General features: G+C 48.5%; 2 protein-coding genes across 3 annotated transcripts in view; one reads left to right on the top strand and one right to left on the bottom strand.

Moving 5' to 3' along the window:
• The window catches only part of LOC144726291 (uncharacterized), a 23,549-nt gene extending 16,205 nt beyond the window's left edge, over positions 1-7,344 (top strand). For both annotated transcript variants that reach the window (XM_078604853.1, XM_078604852.1), the window contains exons 5-6: positions 390-654; positions 1,429-7,344. In XM_078604853.1, the coding sequence (XP_078460979.1) occupies positions 390-654; positions 1,429-1,586 (423 nt within the window). In that variant the 3' untranslated portion in view covers positions 1,587-7,344. The remainder of the gene's footprint in view (positions 1-389; positions 655-1,428) is intronic.
• CTHRC1 (collagen triple helix repeat containing 1) lies at positions 6,685-15,488 on the bottom strand. The gene is made up of 4 exons (XM_078604854.1): positions 14,870-15,488; positions 12,965-13,237; positions 11,345-11,567; positions 6,685-8,728 (listed from the first exon to the last, which is right to left on the bottom strand). Exons 1-4 carry the CDS (start codon positions 14,978-14,980, stop codon positions 8,580-8,582), a joined length of 756 nt encoding a protein of 251 aa, XP_078460980.1. The 5' UTR covers positions 14,981-15,488; the 3' UTR covers positions 6,685-8,579.

Genomic DNA, 15,488 nt, shown 5'->3' with positions numbered 1-15,488 from the left:
CTTCCAGCATCGGTATCTTTATTTATACTGGAGGAATCCGATGAGCTTCTAAAGCTGTTTCTCACAGGTGTCCAGGATCTTTTTCACAGATGTCCAGTAAAGACACCCTTCCAAAGACATCCTAGCATAGCGTTGTCCTCGCCTTGCCATAACATAGCCGCATGCGCACAGCAGCCTGGAACAACCTGTTTCGTGCACCGCCCATCAGAGCACTATCCAGGCACAAATCTGCTTATCTTGCTTTCGAGGCTAGGTCGAGGGTAGCCTGGGTGATTTAGTGAAAGGCATGTCCGATGCTTCAATATGTACCGTATGACTCCACGTTGATAACACGCACCGTGCTCTCCGCGTTTTTATATTGACGCCGCGTGCGTCTTGCGCTTCCCAAGGCCACCTCTGCTGCGGCCACCACCGTCTCCTCGCCGGACGACAACCGAATTCCCGAGGGCAGGGGCATCGGGCGGGCCGGCGACGAGGTGGGCGACATCGGGGATGACGGCGGCAACGAGGTGGGCGACGGGGACGAGGTGGACACTAACGAGGTGGGCACGCCACGCACCGGCCGGCCCCGCCCCGAGGAGCCCGTCAACAACGAGGTGTCGGCTCGCAAAACGACGGCGGAGAGCCTCCTCGAGCGCACGGAGGTGCTTGCAGGTATGGGCAAGTGGTGGGGGCGGTCGGAGGGCGAGTGAGTGAGAATACGTTCCTGCGGAGGGAGCTGGTAGTAACGTTGGGTTGCTCGGCCAATGGCCAGGGTCAATGGCGGCGTGTGGTGTATTCCGAAAATATGGCCGACTGCGAGGGCGGGCACAAGCCGGCGTGAGTAGGTTAAACGTTGAGTTTTATAAGGGCATCACGGGGTGACCAGCCCCTCCCCACCCAGCCCCTCCCTCCCCACCCAGCCCCTCCCTCCCCACCCTCACCTCTCCACCCAGCCCCACCCCTCCCATTTTTGGATGCACGTCGGACGGACAGAATAATCCCCTGTGGGCTGGTGTGACCAAGAGGTTACTACCAGTAAAATGGGTTGGTTGAATGGGCTTGTCGGGGGATGAATGGACGAGTGGGTGTGTGAATGGGCAAGTTGGGTGCGGTATGATGCGAGCGAATCGATGGGTGGGTGAGATTAGTGGATAAGCGGAGGAATTGAAATTCGATGGACAGGGCGAATGAGCGAGTGGGTCAAGTGAAGTGAGTGGCTGAGTGGGTGGTGGAGTAGCGGAGTTATTGGGTAAGGTGGAGTTGAGCGTGTGAGACGGTCAACTTCTGTTTCGCACTTGACCGGGCAGTGGGTATGAGGGTGCGAGTAACGGAGCAATCTTTGGGTGGAGTGAGCGAGTTTGACTCCTCTGCGGTTGTTGTTGTGGTCGATGTGCACATGTATGGTGTTCTCTGTGCTCAGCGGTGGTTGTTGTTGTGGTTGCGCAGCGGTGGTTGCCGGCGGCGTGGTGGGGCTGCTATTCGCCGCCTTCCTCGTGCTGCTTCTCATTTACCGTATGAAGAAGAAGGACGAGGGCTCGTACGCCCTGGCCGACACCAAGGAGCCGGTCTTCCAACCACCGCCCGCCAAGGAGTTCTACGCCTAACGCACGCGCACATCAACACTCGCACGCACGTTCCTACACTCGCATCCTCACCCACACGTACAACCGCATTCTCTCTCTCTCGCTTGTTACCAAGGTACTCTCGCACGGCGGCGCTGGCCAATTCACCTCGGCCTACGCCACTCGTGTGTACACAACGCATACCTCCTTCCCGCGTGCACTAAGAACACGAGCACACGACACTTGCCAGCGTTTTACGAAAACGGGACTTGTTGAATATCGGCAAATCTTCCCTCCATTTCCCACTTTCACTGGGAGTCGGCGCTGGTTCAGCGATTCCCACCCATAGGGGGAGCATGACTCGAGTAGGCGAGGTTCCCGTGTTTGGGGAGAGCCTCGGGGGGGAGGGAGGGGAGGGGGGGGCCCAGTTCCCCCCTCCCCTCCCTCTCCCTTCGATTACCAGCCTGACCGCTTTGGATCGGGTGAACAAGACGAGAGCTGCAACAGTTCATATTTTTTAGTCTCACTAGGTCGGCTTCAAAATCGTCAGTCTTTGCAGGAAAATTTATTTAGTCGAGTATACTGTTTACACGGTGTCTTGAGCTAGCAGGCATGCCACACACAGTTGCAGTTACTGGTGATCGATACAGAGAACCCTCATCTCATTGGGGTGCCTTACTGCGGCTCGCAGTGTCTGCCCATGCAACTATGTGTCACACACTAACCCATGCAAATAACTAATGGAAATGCCTAATAGAGTACAACAAACGTGTATATACTGTACCAGTCGTTCACGGCTAATCGATGGCAACAGAGCTCCGGTCGGTGACACGATTGGTCGCTATTTGCAGCTCTAATCGAGAGTCGATCTTTTTTGTCGGCTAATCTCTTAATCATCGAACAGTGCAGCTCCGTGGTAACAGCAGCAAAAGAGGTTTTGCGTACGACGTAGCACATTCTAGCAGTGAGCACAATAATAACCTCAGAGCTGCTGCGAATCGGCGGTTCATTCCAGGAAGGACGGCAATAAGATAACGACGAATCCCTCCACAGGCGTGTTCACCCTGGAGGTGGGTGGGGACACGGCTGCGTTGTTGTGGCGTGCGGGTTGCCACGCACGCTCAGTGGGAGTGTGTTTGTGAATTTGGCGTGCGGGAGAGGGGGGTGAAGGGAGTTTGGGATTTTTCCACCTGGTTTGCTGACATTTGCGCAAGGGCGCACGAAAATTAACCGTTTTTTTATGGTGGGTAAAGCCGAAACAACGAAACGTGGGCACATTATTAAACTCTCAAACTACACGAAGGCCTTCGGAAGTGGAGGTGTAGCACAAAAACTGGATTCTTGCAGCGACGATTGTCAAATTTGAATGGATACCTGCGATAAGTAACGTCTTGTGGTTTGGCTAAACTCTTAACTTTGGCTCGGACAATAGCCCAACCGCTAGCACTAAAAACATCCTTAAGCCCAGCCATGATCCTAACCATAACTGTAATCCCTCGCTTACACTCATTTGCTGCACCTCCCTTTCGTGGTAAATCGGGTTGCCACCTCTGGGATACAACAAACCGGGACATATGGGAAGAAGACACATCTCGCAATAGCAAAGGATGGGAGAAAAGTACACGTGGAACACACACACACCTGCCTTGAGCGGTGTATTTCGTAAATAAAACAGGACTTTTAATGTCGTCGGAAGACGAGCAGATTTCCCTGGACGGCCGCCTCTAACAAGAGGAGACGATCCTGGGGCAACCAGTACAGGTGGCAACCCCCGGTGGGGAAAGTGAAGTCCCTGTCCCTCCCATTGACTGTAATTTAGAATCGTCATCGTGTCCGTCCGAGCGGCTCATGTCCGCATATCATTTCCTCTCGATACATTTAACTTTCGTTGGTTAAAAACTAATACTACCCATGTTCATGGTGCTTGAAATGTGTAACTTGGGGGGGAGGGGGGAGGGGGGGAAATCGATCAATACTGTAAACTCATCATCCGGTGTAATGAAGGCTCCACGGTCGCGAGTCGCTTGACGTGGCATAGGAACGTGGCATTTTGATCTGGTTTTTCACATTTCACATTTGGGGAAGGTGAGAGTTAGATGCTGATGTAACTAATTTGAAATTAAAATAACCAGGTCATTTAAATGTCACAGCTGCTTTTGGGCTGAGCCCCCTTTTGAAGGATTCTGCATTTTTATTTTTTTTAAACAAAAGTCACCCGTCGACTTTTTGTTTTTGGTTGACGCATTTCAGGAGGCTCGCTACTTTGGTACGTTAGTCAGCATTTGTAGTGTTGGCTCTCAAAAAAAAATACGTAAACTCTGCCGAGATGAGAAATGTTTGTGCCGCGCAGCCCAGGCGATGGGAATAGAGATTGCTCATCCGCTCAAGGAACATGTTCTAATCACATCTGACAATATTTGTTCTGCGCTGGTTCCTCTTGACCAGAGGCCCCAACAGTTTTGTAGGGGGGAGAGATAAAGATGTTTCTATACAGCCAGCAGTAGAGCAGGGATAAAACTACACTGATGATTCTTGGTAAACGTAAAAGCAATGTATAGCTGCCACGTTGCGTTTCTTACCTCGCAATTGACGCAGGTCGTTCTTCAGCCTCGGCAAGCTCACGAGTTGGACCAGGCTGTTTGGCACCGGGCAGTGTCTTCGGGTTGTTACGATGTAATGATGAATCCAGTCGTATAAACCCATATGTACGCTCACGATAAATTAATCGAATCTTGTGTTCAATGTCGGTGGCTCCCAACATGCGGTCCACTAAACCATCAGTGGGCTTCAAAACCCATGGCACGTTAGGAACTTTTGCAGATAGGATATTTGTTTGGGAAACGCACGGTGTTTTATACCACCTTGGTGGTCTGCAAAAAGTTGTCCTTGACATGTCAAAGTTTGGCCCAAGGGTTCCAGAATGGTTGGGAACCACCGTTCCTGTGTAAAGTATCACAACGACACTACCATTAACCATAACGTTTAAACAACATATCTTGTTAAATCTAATCGCGATCCTGAGTTGTGACAATGTGTTGCACATCCGAATTGCTTCATCGCTACTGTGTTTACCTCCCCCACCCCTTTAGGGTAGTACGTTTAGGGGAGTGCGTTTCTCTCAGCTGTTCGGCCCAAACATTTATACCTCGGAACAGGATGCTTCAGTCTGCGGACGTTGTTATTCCACTGGATGGGGATGTCCATTGGCTGGAGATGTCTTCTTAATGTTATCGGTGTAGACGAGACCGTCTTATGGTGCATTTCATAGGCTCATTGGGTGGACTGATGTTGCCCGGCTTGTAATGCTTTTAAGGCTCTATCCAGTCGCCAAGTTTGTACGATGACCTGCGCAGTTAAGGCTCATTGCATGGACCGTACCGGCCAGCTTGTAACACTAAATACTGTATCAGAGACTACTTGATAATGTACATGCATCGGAGGCTCACTGTGTGGATTCACTTGGCTCGCTTGTAATATTAATATTGTATCAGACTGATTTCTTTACAGCGTGCGTTAGAAACTCATGTGGACTGGGACTGCTCACAGTTTTCTTCATTGTAATTTATAGTGATTGGTACGTTTGTAAGATTATCATATTTTTTTTTTTATAATCTGTCTTTAATATCACTGAAATAATTGATGGTAGTGTTATTATATAATAATCCGTTTTAAAAAAATCCTCTTGTTATTTTATTAGAACAGTTAGTGCTCGGCAAGTTCAAGTTAATCACGGGTTTCTCTTTCGAATGAACGGTTCATAATGAGACGATACGCATTATTAAGTCCAAACGTTTGAAATGGAGATTTTTACCCATTGCCATATGAAAAAATCAATCTCAACACTTTGAAACCCATTATGTTCCATTTCCATGGCAATATCCGGCTGCTCTCATTGTCTCCCATGGGAAGCAATTGGACTAATTGAACACAAATTCAAGTGTACTTCAGTTAAACATTTTGTGCAAATTGGATGTCCCTGCTACGATCTAAATTGGGTCGTTGGATTGCATTTGTTTGCATGCAACCTAATCATAACTGGCTTCGACGAAGTTCTGTAGCTTCTGACATCGGTTTTCAATTAAAAAAGCGATGTTAAACTCAAAGTCGCTCATTCTAAATTACGGGCAGACTCGTGCGTGGTTTAGTAGTGGTCGGCACGCTGAGCTCGAAATGTGACGGTTCAATCCTCGGCACGGCCATCCGATAATGGATCTGCGGAGCGTTCATATCGAGCAAGAGCTCCCGTCGGCTACGATTTCGATACCGAAAAAATCTTCAATAATTCTCAGAGTAGGAACATCATTCACCTGACCCAAATTGACAAGCGACTTGTTTTACTCCCATCCCACTTGCAACGGAGATATGGGAGATCTCTCTACCCTTGATGAAGTTAAAGAACATCAATCGATCAACACATACGAATCTTGCTACGGCCATTGCGATTGCTAGAATGTCGTCTTGCCATGTCAACATAGTGCTTGTCTTTATTAACGGAGTTTTGTAGTTGACTTAATGAATTAACCAGGGGGCTTGCACATCCATGTAATCACTCATAAATTAATGACATAACAGGATGCAATTAGGAGTAATAACATTTATAACTTAATGACGTTTATATTTAAGAATGTGCGCGTTCAGTGACATTGCTGTTGTTGTTGGGTTCTATTATATTTTTTAACTGGCAAAAATGTCCACTTTGCGCGAGTTTTTGTTTTGGAAAAACAAACTGTGCTCAAGCTCGAGGCATTGCAAGAAACGTTTTGTACAGTAGTCGGGTTTACGAGGTATGGGTGAGCTTTTAAAACTTGCCAATTTTTTCTACCCTAATTTCTGGAAAAGTGGTCGTTTGGCAACAGTTTGCTGTCTATAAAATAAAAGTGAAGCCTTATGGGCCTGTGATTCCCCCCCCCCCCAGTGAATGGCATAAGAACGGTTTACGAGGTACAGCCACGTGACTATATGATGATGATGATTTGGGCATGATTGTATGGCGAGATCTTTAACAGGGGTCATCCGCGAATTCCTCTGACATCGCGTCGTCGGGCAGAAGGATTGAGTGGCTTTAAAATGAAGATGACACGGTGTTAAACGTCACCTGTCCATGAAGAGGTGGGACCTGCCCTGTGAATGTTAAAATTGTGGCGAGGTGGCCATACACGTAATAGTCGGGGCTTGATTTCAGACGGGGTCTGGGTTGGCGATCTGGAACATCTCATCACCGCACTCGGCACACACTACCAACATCCAGCAATTCCGCTCGCTATGTCTATAGCTATTGGTTACACATCTGCTCCAGTCTACCAACGGCCCGGAAATGTATCCAGTTAGACACAAAGCCCTGGTAAAAATGATAAGGTGGCCAGCCTCATCTCCAGCTGATTTTATAATATTAACAGTGAGAGACCACTCAAACTATACAAATCACAATTTGTGGGGAGATGAATCCATACTGGATATTAACGAGCTTGTGTTTGATCGTCTGAAAAGTTCAGAAGAATTTTTGCAACTCCTCGTGGTCATTTTTGCCAGTTCCATAGTCTAATTTTTTTTTTCAGCGGAGAACTATTTAATTTAACGGTACCGTGTATACGTGTGAGTAGCCGAGTTACCACTCGGCACTGCTCACTACGACACACTACTACTATAGGGGTACGTACAGTTAACGTGAGTCAGGCTCTGTGACTTGATCTGAACATAATCTCGTTTTGGAAACATTTTGATCTATAATGTTTTTCGTCTTGTAACGCAACACGCTATATAAGTGGTATAATAAAAACTTTTTTTTAATTTGTTTTTCTAACTTCCCAGAGTTTGCCTAATTTATTAATTTCCATACAACCACCAACACCTGGTGGGAATGGTTATGTGTTTTGCTGTGTGGGCCGTAGCATCTTTTAAGAGATGCCCTTCAATTGCGTGTGAAAGTCAATGCAGTGCAAATGTTTGAGCGCACTCGATAGTAACCGGGATGACGGTGTAATATTATCAACCTCTATTAAATATTAGTTCTGTATTCGAAAGTAAACTTTATTCCAACAGTAACACAAGAGGTTTTAAACATTATTTGTGTGTTATCGGTTAATATCCAGCAGCCTCCCTGACTTAATACTGTGCATATTAATCTTAAAAATATTACTTGCCATCTGCTTTCACAGTGGACATTTTTGATCTTACTCTTTGGTTCTTTCGGTAAAGTCACGTAGGTATAAAGTAAAATAGATCACGAAGTTTTGGGCACAAACCTGATGATGGATGCTTGTGTTATTTTATTTTCTACCTACGTGACTTTACCGAAAGAACCAAAGAGTATGGATTCCTGCAGTCATGAAAGCTTCAAATCAAGATTTTTGATCCCGTGACGGCATTCGCAAGAGTAGGCAATTTTGTGGTGGTGTTATGGTCCAAATTTGCTAAATTAGAAAATATTACCTGAAAATGACTTAATTGGGAGTACACATGGCAATCATTGTGCCCAACTGTTAAAATTTGGCAGGAACCTCCAGAAAGAGTTGACACTTGTTGAATCATTTCTGGGTAAACAAAGTAGATGATTTTTTTTATTTAAAGCTTTCGTGACTGCAGGGATTCATATTCTTGGTTCTTTCGGTAAAGTCACATAGAAGGAAAATAATTAAATAATAAAAATATAACACAATCAAAATTCTCACGACGTTTCGACTGCAACACAAGCAATCGTCATCAGGTGTGAAATCCACACCAAGAAAATGTTACGAAATTTATAATTTTCGTCGTGAGAATTTTTATTATTTTATATTTTTCTTATTTTATTATTTCCCTTCTACGTGACTTTACCAAAAGAACCACGAATATAAAGTAGATGGAATTAACACATGAAATATCATTACCAAAGCTTGGACATGTACGGTGAAAGAAAGTCCCAATACAACAACATGTGTGTGAACCAGTTTTTTACTGACTTCATAATCCGACACTAATACTCCAAAGTAAAATATTGAACGGTTTCAATGTGTGGGGGGGGGGGAGTGGGGGAAGCGAGCGAGAAGGCTCGGCCCGTTACTTGAAGAGCTCCTCGATGATGAGACGCGACACAGAGTTCCACCCGGTGGACGCGTCCCCGTGCGGGAAGCCCCCGACGGCGCACGTGCCCAGCCACAGCGCCACGTCGAGCACCCCGGCCGACACGCCGTCGCACAAACCCTCCACTGGCGGCGCACGGGGAAGCGGGGGAGGGTGGAGGCAGCGGAGACGCACGGTTACGCACGAACGCCAAAAAAAAAATCACTCCGGCGGATTGATGAGTGGCAGAGGTCGCAACTGGGTACCCAATACCCGTACCCTACCCGGCTACCCGTACCCGGCTGGTACGGGTAGCAGTTTGCGACCCTGGTGCGGCCGGGTACGGGTAGGCCCTGAGTCACTTGTGAGTGACCGTTTGTCACTCATTTCGGGTAGGGAACGGGTACCCGTACCCGGCCGGGTACCCATTTGCTACCCTGGTGCGGCCGGGAACGGGTAAGGAATCAAAACCCGTTTGCGACCTCTGATGAGCGGGCACTCGCCGATTCACTTAGGGTTGTACCGCTCGCCTCCGATCGGCACGGTTGGCTACGCACTGCTCGAAAGAAGCTTGCCGTACAGATTTGAAGCTTTCGTGACTGCAAGGATTCATACTTTTGGTTTTTTTCGGTAAAGTCACGTAAGTAAAAAAAAATGAAATAAAAATAACTACATTAAATCACGACGTTTCGGAGGCAACACAAGTCTCCGTCTTCAGGTGGGACCGTCACAGCCAAATTTACTGTATCAAGTGAAGAGAAATCCAAGAGACAAGATCTTATATACTGGTTCAGGGGAGGGGGGAGGAGCTTATCTAAATGTGGCAGTCAGGGACTGGGAGGGTGGGGGGTGGGCGGGGCTAGAAGGGAAGGTGGGCGGGGCTAGAAGGGGGAGGTGGGCGGGGCTGGAAGGGAAGGTGGGCGGGGCTAGAAGGGGGAGGTGGGCGGGGCTAGAAGGGAAGGTACAGCTGATACACCTCTTAATGCAGCAAATCTGGCTGTGACGGTCCCACCTGATGACGTGTTGCCTCCGAAACGTCGTGATTTTTTTTATTATTTTAATCTTTATTAATTTTTATTTCATTTTTTACCTACGTGACTTTACCAAAAGAACTAAGAGTACGAATCTTTGCAGTCACGAAAGCTTCAAATCTAGAATTGATACACCTCCGCCGTACACCCACCGGTGGTTCTGGAGCCCTCCACGGCGCTTATATCGCTACGACCACGGTTACCGTTCCCACGAAACTTCACTCTCAGATTCGCCCACCCATGGCGAGGACTCCGTGCTCAACCACCGCACACGGCAGGTCAAAGTCACCTCCGCTTCTTTTCCTCGCCCTTCTCCAATTCGGAATTTCACCTCCCATCATCTCTTTTTTCTCAAGCTCTTTAAAAACAACCACGCTCAATTCAATACACTTATTAACTCGTATCGATTGCACATTTAATAGTGCCGTTCGTTGCTGGCGATTTGGCGTTTTGTTGCATTCCGGCGGCCCGTGCACAGCAACTTTGAAAAATTTGAAAACCGATGACTATCATCGGTGGAGCCGCCACTCTCGCTTCAACGTTGCCGACATTCACCATGAGGGCTACACCTGAAGCCATCTACTGGTGCTAACGTCAACGCGATCGTAGCCACGTTGCTGATCAACTCCCTGCCGAACAGAAGGAGGAAGGGTCATTCGGTTGTAAGTTTGATCGGGGGGCGGGGGGGTGTGGTCGTCGGTCGAATGCCCATCACTTGTGTGTTGGTCGTCAATCTTGCTCGGTGGAATTCGCCTAATTTCCACAAGCGGTCATCATTTAGGTCATGTTTTTTTAAAAAGTTAAATGACGCTAATCGGTCAGCGATGTTCGTGAGTTGAGCGATGTTCGTGAGTTGAGCAACGCTTGTTGATGGGTCGTTATCCGGCCATGCCCGTCACCCAAATGATGTTCATCTGTCAAATGATGCCGATCACGCGATATGATGTCTGACACGATTTGCTTGCCACTTTAGTCCATCGCCAGTCGTGCGCTGCTCGTCCGAGCAGTGAGCGCCGATTTGATCGTTGCGCTCCCAGTCGAATATTCGACATCTGTCAGCCTCCGATTGTCGTCCGTCGCGTGCCGTGCCGCCACCACCACCGCAGCAGCAGCAGCAACAACAACACTATTTAACTCTCGCTATTTTAACTATTTAGTATTTTACCAGGTAAGGCCCACTGAGCTATATAACTTTTTTTTTCACAAGCGAACTGGCCACGAATAATACGCTCAACGAAGTTGGTTTCTCACGTGGAAATTGTACAGCAGCCGAATACTCGAAACGCACGTTTTGGTTCTAATTGTGGAGGGGAAAACCCGGAGGATCCGGGGGGAAAATCCACGCGATCACGGTGAGAACTTGCAAACTCCAAATATACAGCAGGCGTCAGGGTCCAAATTGAACCCACGACCACCTGCATACCAGACGAGGTAGTTAACATCTCGCCACCGTGGCGCCCACCCTAACTCAGGCGTGAACCCATACATTCCTTGACTCGCAGGTCTCATTCGTATAATACAGTCATCCATGGATGGAACCCACAACCTCCTGTGTACACCAGGCGAGGTCATCGACATCTCCTAGCCACCGTGTACAATCCGGCGGGTTACCCACCGCTGGTGGTGCGGTGGACGTTGATGGAGGCGTTTGGTTCCCACAACCTCCTGTGTACACCAGGCGAGGTCATCGACATCTCCTAGCCACCGTGTACAATCCGGCGGGTTACCCACCGCTGGTGGTGCGGTGGATGTTGATGGAGGCGTTGGTCTCGGAGGGGCTGCTGCCCGGGTCCAGGTACACGATGGCCTCGATGGGCAGCGGGCCGGAGCACTCTGCGCCGTTGAAGGTCAAGTACCAGCGCGAGCAGCACGGCACCGAGCAGCGCAGGCGCATAGCGCCCGAGAAGAGCACGCGCACGCTGCTGTCACCACGCTCCTTCGTGAAGGTGCACGACTGTGGGGAGGGAGGAGGGGGGGGGTAGGGAAGGGCGCCCAGAGGGAAGTGGGGGGCAGTGAAGGTCAGTGAGGGGGGGGAAGGTAAAAGGTTAAATTTACCATGGGCTTTGCACGAAAGAAGAAGCTTGTGTATAGCAGATTCATGGTTATTATTATTGTTGTATTATTTTGCTTGTTTGGCCAGGAAAACGTCACTGACAAAGTGAGTCTCTTCTTGGTTCTTTCGGTAAAGTCACGTAGAAGGGAAATAATAAAATAATAAAAATAAACATAATAAAATACAATTCTCACGACGTTTCGGCCACAACGCAAGCAGCCGTCCTCAGGTGAAGAACAGGTCTGTCGGAAAGACAGCGTCTGAAGGAACACCACCAAGCTTGGCAGCGTATATTTAAGCTGGGTTAGGGGAGGAAGGGCGCCTTGACAAAGGAATTTTCATATCAACAGATTTTTTTTTCTACGTGACTTTACCGAAAGAACCAAGAAAATTAATCCCTGCAGTCACGAAAGCTTTAAATCGAAAAAAAGTGAGTCTCGTGACGTTTTTTTTTTGTCACGAAGTTCTCGCAGTGATTTGTGGTGTATATCTTTTTTTCTCCAATTTGCCAAAGTGGGACTATGACACCGGCACACAATGGCCTGTAAATGATGTCCTGGGATCTTTAACGTCCACCGTTTCGTACAGGTGATGTCTATGTCCAAGTGATATCTATAGATGATGTCCATGTGCAAGTGATATATACAGGTGACGTCTCATACCTGTCAACCCATACGGTTTACCCGTATTCTTCAACAGGGATATTGATACTCTTTGGTTCTTTCGGCAAAGTCACGTAGGTATAAAATAGAATAAGTGGTATAATGTCCACTTCTGATTGGGACCATTTAGATAACAGGACAGTCTCTTCTGCTACTTCAATGTCAACCAAATGTAAAGTTCTCACATTAACATCACTTGCTCCGGCCACTTCTTTATAATCCTTGAGCTACTCCCAGTTCAAACCTTTCAAAACAGTCTGCCTCAGCAGCAGACCATGCTTTCCCACCTAATGATGGACGCTTGTGTTGCGCCCGAAACGTCGTGATTGATTTTATTTTCTACCTACGTGACTTTACCGAAAGAACCAAAGAGTATGGATTCCTGCAGTCACGAAAGTTTCACATCAAGAGGAATTTTGAGTTATCAGGTCCATACGGAGTACAGCTGTTTCAATACGGCAAAAAAATGTGTCTATTTGTTTGTGTTTATCCCTTGTGATGGGACTTTGTAGGATGAACGTTGAGATGTATAAGGACACGGGGGTGACTAATAAGGTTTGAATTGGTCTGCAATAAGGTATGCCCTGATAAGGAGTTGAGGTATGGACCGTCTGTACCTGTTACAGGTGTCCTCACCTGTATCTTGCCCAGGTCCTGGCCGTTGTTGAATGCGTTCCACGCGCACTGCTTGATGTTGGGCTTCCAGATCCCTCGCTCGGCCCGGTCTCCTCGCTCCCCGCACTCCCCGGCGGGGCCGTCTCTGCCAGGGAGCCCTGGGGTCCCGTCCCTCCCAGGCAGGCCAGGGACCCCAGGAGTTCCCGGGGTCCCGCTGGGTCCGGGCAGGCCATCGCGGCCAGAGGGGCCTGGGACCCCAAAGGGACACGGCCCGGTCGCCGTTCCCACCGCTCTCTGCTCGCACACCCCACCAGCATCACCATCGTCGTCATCATCATCATTCTTGAAAGATTTCCAATTAATGTTGGTGCGTTAATGCATTCGCTCTATCCGTCCGTCGGCTGTAACATGTGGCCACGAAAACTGTCTTAACGAATTATCCAAGGCGAACGAAATCTCAGTGCAAAGTGTCGTTACTTGAATTGATCAAAAATGCTTATTGCGCAAATACTTGAAGACGAAAAAAACAGAGCAAACAAATTAACTTTGCAAATATGCAAACGGATTTTGTCATGATAGTTAGCCGTCGGCTTTCGAAGTGGTTAATTAAATGCTACCCAGGACAAGCCACTGGGAGCTATGCATTTTTAAATCATATAAGGGGCTGTCCATAAATGACGTCACGCGATTTTGGACGATTTTTGACCCCCCCCCCCTCGTCACACGGCGTCACAAAAAGTCAGACCCCCCTCAAATATGACGTCACAAAGCTCTGCCCCCCCCCCCAAATAAAACATGCTTCAAATCGCTTTAAACTATTGTCATTGTAGTGCGTATTTAATGTGGCGCAGCACTCTGATGTTGTAGGAGAAAAACATTTATTAAAAAGTCTATTTAATTAAGTACAACGTGTTGTCTATATTTATTTAAAATTGAGCATTTTTATCTGACGTCACATTTCTCACCCCCCCCCCCTCGTCACACATCGTCACAAATGTCTGACCCCTCCCCTAGGTGCGTGACGCCATTTATGGACGGCCCCTAAGATTGAAAGCTAATTTCTATAAACTGTTTTGTTGTTGTCCTTCCCGAGCACCGATTAGCACGGTTGGCTGCGTGCGGTGCGAAAGAAGTTCAACATACTTGCGTACATACAAGCGCGTGCTGTAAAGCAGTACAGAATCCACGCGCATGCATGATTGTTCTCACTCGAGGTGCCACACGCACGACGCAAGTGAACAGTCCCCTGTCGATCCACTGCTGGATGAGAGCCTCCCCTCACCGCTAGGGTCGTTTGGCCATACTTCACCACGTTGGTTGCTGCAGATTTGGTGAAGGTGGCGAGGAATGTAAACGGACACTGGCCTTCAAACCGATATCCTTTTTAAGTCTCAGAACTGTGGAGTGTATCCCAATTAAGCACAGAGCCCATCAACTCGTTACACTTGAGGACCCGGCCGCATCACAAGGTCGCCGAACGTTGTATACACACACACACAAAGTTCTTGTCGCAAATTAACCGCAACACCTTGCTGATCTCGTCAAGGGAGCATAAACCACCATCACGCGAACTGCGGTCATCCTCGCAGCAGCGGCTTTTGTCTGGCCATCGAACAAAGACGATCCACTGCATCGCGCGCTTTCAGACGCGCTTCTGCGACCGTCTGGAACGTTCTTCCTGGACGATATTAGGAAGCTACTGGGAGCTGCGCACTTTTAAATAATCGATATTGAAAACTCGTTTCGCACTTCCGATTAGCACGCTTGGCTACGTACGGTGCGAAAGAAGTTCAACGACAAGCAGCAGAGCTGCTCTGATATGAACCCAGCATCTCAGCGGTGTGAGTGCGGCGCTCCGACTCTCCGAGCCACCTTGCGTGTGGGCCCTCTTAACGTCCCGTTCTCCAGGATGGGGGGCGCACTTACCTCATCGTGCTGACGGCCCGGCCGAACCTTCCCAGGCTCCGAGGTGGAGCCGAGGCTCCAGGCGGCGAGCATGAGCCCTAAGGCCAGGCAGCCGGTGAATGGAGCCCCCATTACAAGAAGCACTGATCTCCTTGACTCTTCGGATACTGGTTTCCTCTGGCCTCCTTGCCAGCTGACCTCCTGATCTCAGCACCTTGTCTTCTTGTCACCTAGAATCCTGTTCTTTGATCTCCTAGATCTGTGGTCTCCTGCACGTCTGGGCTCTGAGAATCCTGGTCTCTTGGTTTGTTGACTCTGCGTTTCCTAGCCTCTTGGTGGCCTGGTCTCTTCAATTGCTGGTTTCAGAGACTAACAAGTCCTCAGACGCTTGCAAGGTCCTAGATGTCTCGATTTACTTCCCTCTTGGTCTCACATATATCCCTGGGTTTTCTACCGCATACACTATTGAGCCTCCAACCTCCTTTCGACTGCGAATTCTTGGCTCCCCGCGCTCCCTAATCTCTTCTCCCGATGTCCCCGCCTCCCCTCCTATAGACTTTGAAACTCCCGGCCTCAACTCTCGCTGTTTCAGGGGCTCAGACCCGCAGCATGGCTTCTATTTAAGTGGCGGTGGACAGGG

This window comes from Lampetra planeri, chromosome 23 (genome assembly GCF_965212315.1).
Source record: "Lampetra planeri chromosome 23, kcLamPlan1.2.h2, whole genome shotgun sequence".
Taxonomy (NCBI): domain Eukaryota; kingdom Metazoa; phylum Chordata; class Hyperoartia; order Petromyzontiformes; family Petromyzontidae; genus Lampetra; species Lampetra planeri.
The sequence above is the reverse complement of the archived record's forward strand: the minus strand, read 5'-3'. Positions and strand labels throughout refer to the sequence as shown.

Bases quoted from the DNA above. Each gene is read 5' to 3' on its own strand.
- CTHRC1 (XM_078604854.1), bottom strand. From the start codon at position 14,980: ATGGGGGCTCCATTCACCGGCTGCCTGGCCTTAGGGCTCATGCTCGCC. The intron at 13,238-14,869 runs GTAAGTGCGCCC...GTGTGCGAGCAG, and splicing joins CGGGCCGTCAGCACGATGAG to AGAGCGGTGGGAACGGCGAC. The intron at 11,568-12,964 runs GTGAGGACACCT...CCCTCCCCACAG, and splicing joins AGGACCTGGGCAAGATACAG to TCGTGCACCTTCACGAAGGA.